A 1,799-nucleotide genomic window follows, 5' to 3' on the forward strand; every position below is an offset into this window, starting at 1 on the left:
CCCCCCCCGCACGCATGCACGCACCCCCTGCCGGCGGCAGGCAGCGGCACCAGATCGGTTGCTGTTTGCGGGGAGGTCTGTAGGGAGCCAGGCGCCGAATAAAACAAGCCGGAGCATCAGGCGAGCAGATCTGTTCTCTTGCAAAAGTCCTTAAGGTAAAACCTGAGAGCGGCCGTTCCTCATCTCGGCTGCCCTTCGGAGACAGGGCAGTGGGTTCACTGCTGTCGCGGTCCTCGTCTCTGACTAAGGTTTTGTTTTTAAAGGAATCGATTGGGAGATGCCGGCAAAAGAAGTTGCTGAAAGCCAGGCTGACGCGGCTGGGAGCTGTGTGCTGCCGGCTCATCGCACACTGGCAGCGACTGAACTTTGTGGGTTTTGAAGATACGTTTCTCCTCTGCGGACGCTTCGGGCAGCGTTACAGGGAGAGGTACAGCACCGCACCGCACGCCTTGCGCCGGCTGATACCCAGACCCAGCCTAGGGGACAGCAAAGGGGAGATTTCTGTCTCCCCAAGGACCATCACCTGTGAAAAGAAGCTGGAGAAGGGCAATTTGTCTTTCTTTTCCAGATGACTGAAAATACCTACAGGATCCTGTCTCTCCAGTTTTCATCAGTGAGTAGCATCAGGGAGAGGCAGCTGAGGAACAAAAATGATATCGGTCAAAATCACAGATGCATCCCTACCGGATCATGTAAGAATTCACAAATGAAAAACCTACCCCAGCAAGACCTTCTCTGCCCAGTTTGCAGTACATGGTTTGGTGTAAGCACGGCAATTCTCGCCTCTTTCTCTCCCTTTTAAATCTCTTGGGCTTAGAGATCTCTTCCCTCGCTGCCATTATGATTATTTGCAACATCAGTGCCATCAAAGATTGGAGCACTTTCCTCTCCCAGATCCTCCCCAGCGTTAACAAGACTCTGAACTTGGTACAGCAAGTGGAAGCCACCACCAGCTCGGTGGTAAGTGTCCTCCAAGACCCCGAGCAGGACAACTACCTGTCCAACAGCCAGTCCATGAACTCCAGCAACTTCACGGCTGGCCTGGACCACTTGTTCCAATACTCGTACTCGGACAATGACCAGCTTTACAAGGAGTACAAACCCCCTCCTCGAGATGCCATTCCTCTGCCCAAGGCTGTCCTCTACCTTCTCATGGCAGCCCTGGTGGTGGTAGCAGTGGCATACGCCATCGTCGGGCACCTCATCAAGGACCTCATTCATGACTTTATAGGTGAGTGCGGGCATCACGCGCTGTGTGCATGAGGTCAGAAAGAGCCTGGTGCAAAGCCTGGGCGTGCTGGCTGGCATCTCTCCTTCGGTTTGGGTGGGTTTTACACCAAGCCCTGACCCTTTCACGTTTACAAGAGTGTGAGTTTATCGATGTGCTGGGTTCTCCAAACTGAGCTGTATGTCAATCAGCTTCACAGAGAAAATCCTTAGGTTTAGCCCCTTTCCTGAAGAAATGAGGCTTGTGCGTGCATGCGTCTGGGTATAAATGTGTATGTGCATACATCTGTGCTGCCAAATGATTGTAAAATCCATTGCCAGTTTCAGCTGATCTTGGATTAGAGGTCTCCAGAATGAAAAGTTTCATGGCAACAGATACCTGAGTGCAGGATAACAACTCACTAGCACTTTGTGAAAGGAAAGTATAACCCCTTATCCGACACCAGTGAATCCGTAAACTCCTAGGAAACGCAGCTCAGCAGTCTGGCTCCTTCGTAAAGTGCCTAGCACAGCCATCACAGCTTCCGAGGCTGCTGCAACAGATCTATAAGATGATAGCCCAAAGAGCGCAC

The 1,799-nt window shown here is 51.9% G+C and overlaps 1 protein-coding gene across 1 annotated transcript in view; it reads right to left on the reverse strand.

Annotated features, from left to right (window-relative positions):
- Positions 1 to 755, reverse strand: part of RAD54L (RAD54 like) — a 96,797-nt gene extending 96,042 nt beyond the window's left edge. The window contains exon 1 of the mRNA XM_009638832.2: positions 720 to 755. Within this exon, the coding sequence (XP_009637127.1) occupies positions 720 to 755 (36 nt within the window). The remainder of the gene's footprint in view (positions 1 to 719) is intronic.
- Between the last annotated feature and the right edge of the window lie 1,044 nt (positions 756 to 1,799).

Source organism: Egretta garzetta, unplaced genomic scaffold, assembly GCF_000687185.1.
Source record: "Egretta garzetta isolate BGI_Z169 unplaced genomic scaffold, ASM68718v1 scaffold145, whole genome shotgun sequence".
NCBI lineage: Eukaryota > Metazoa > Chordata > Aves > Pelecaniformes > Ardeidae > Egretta > Egretta garzetta.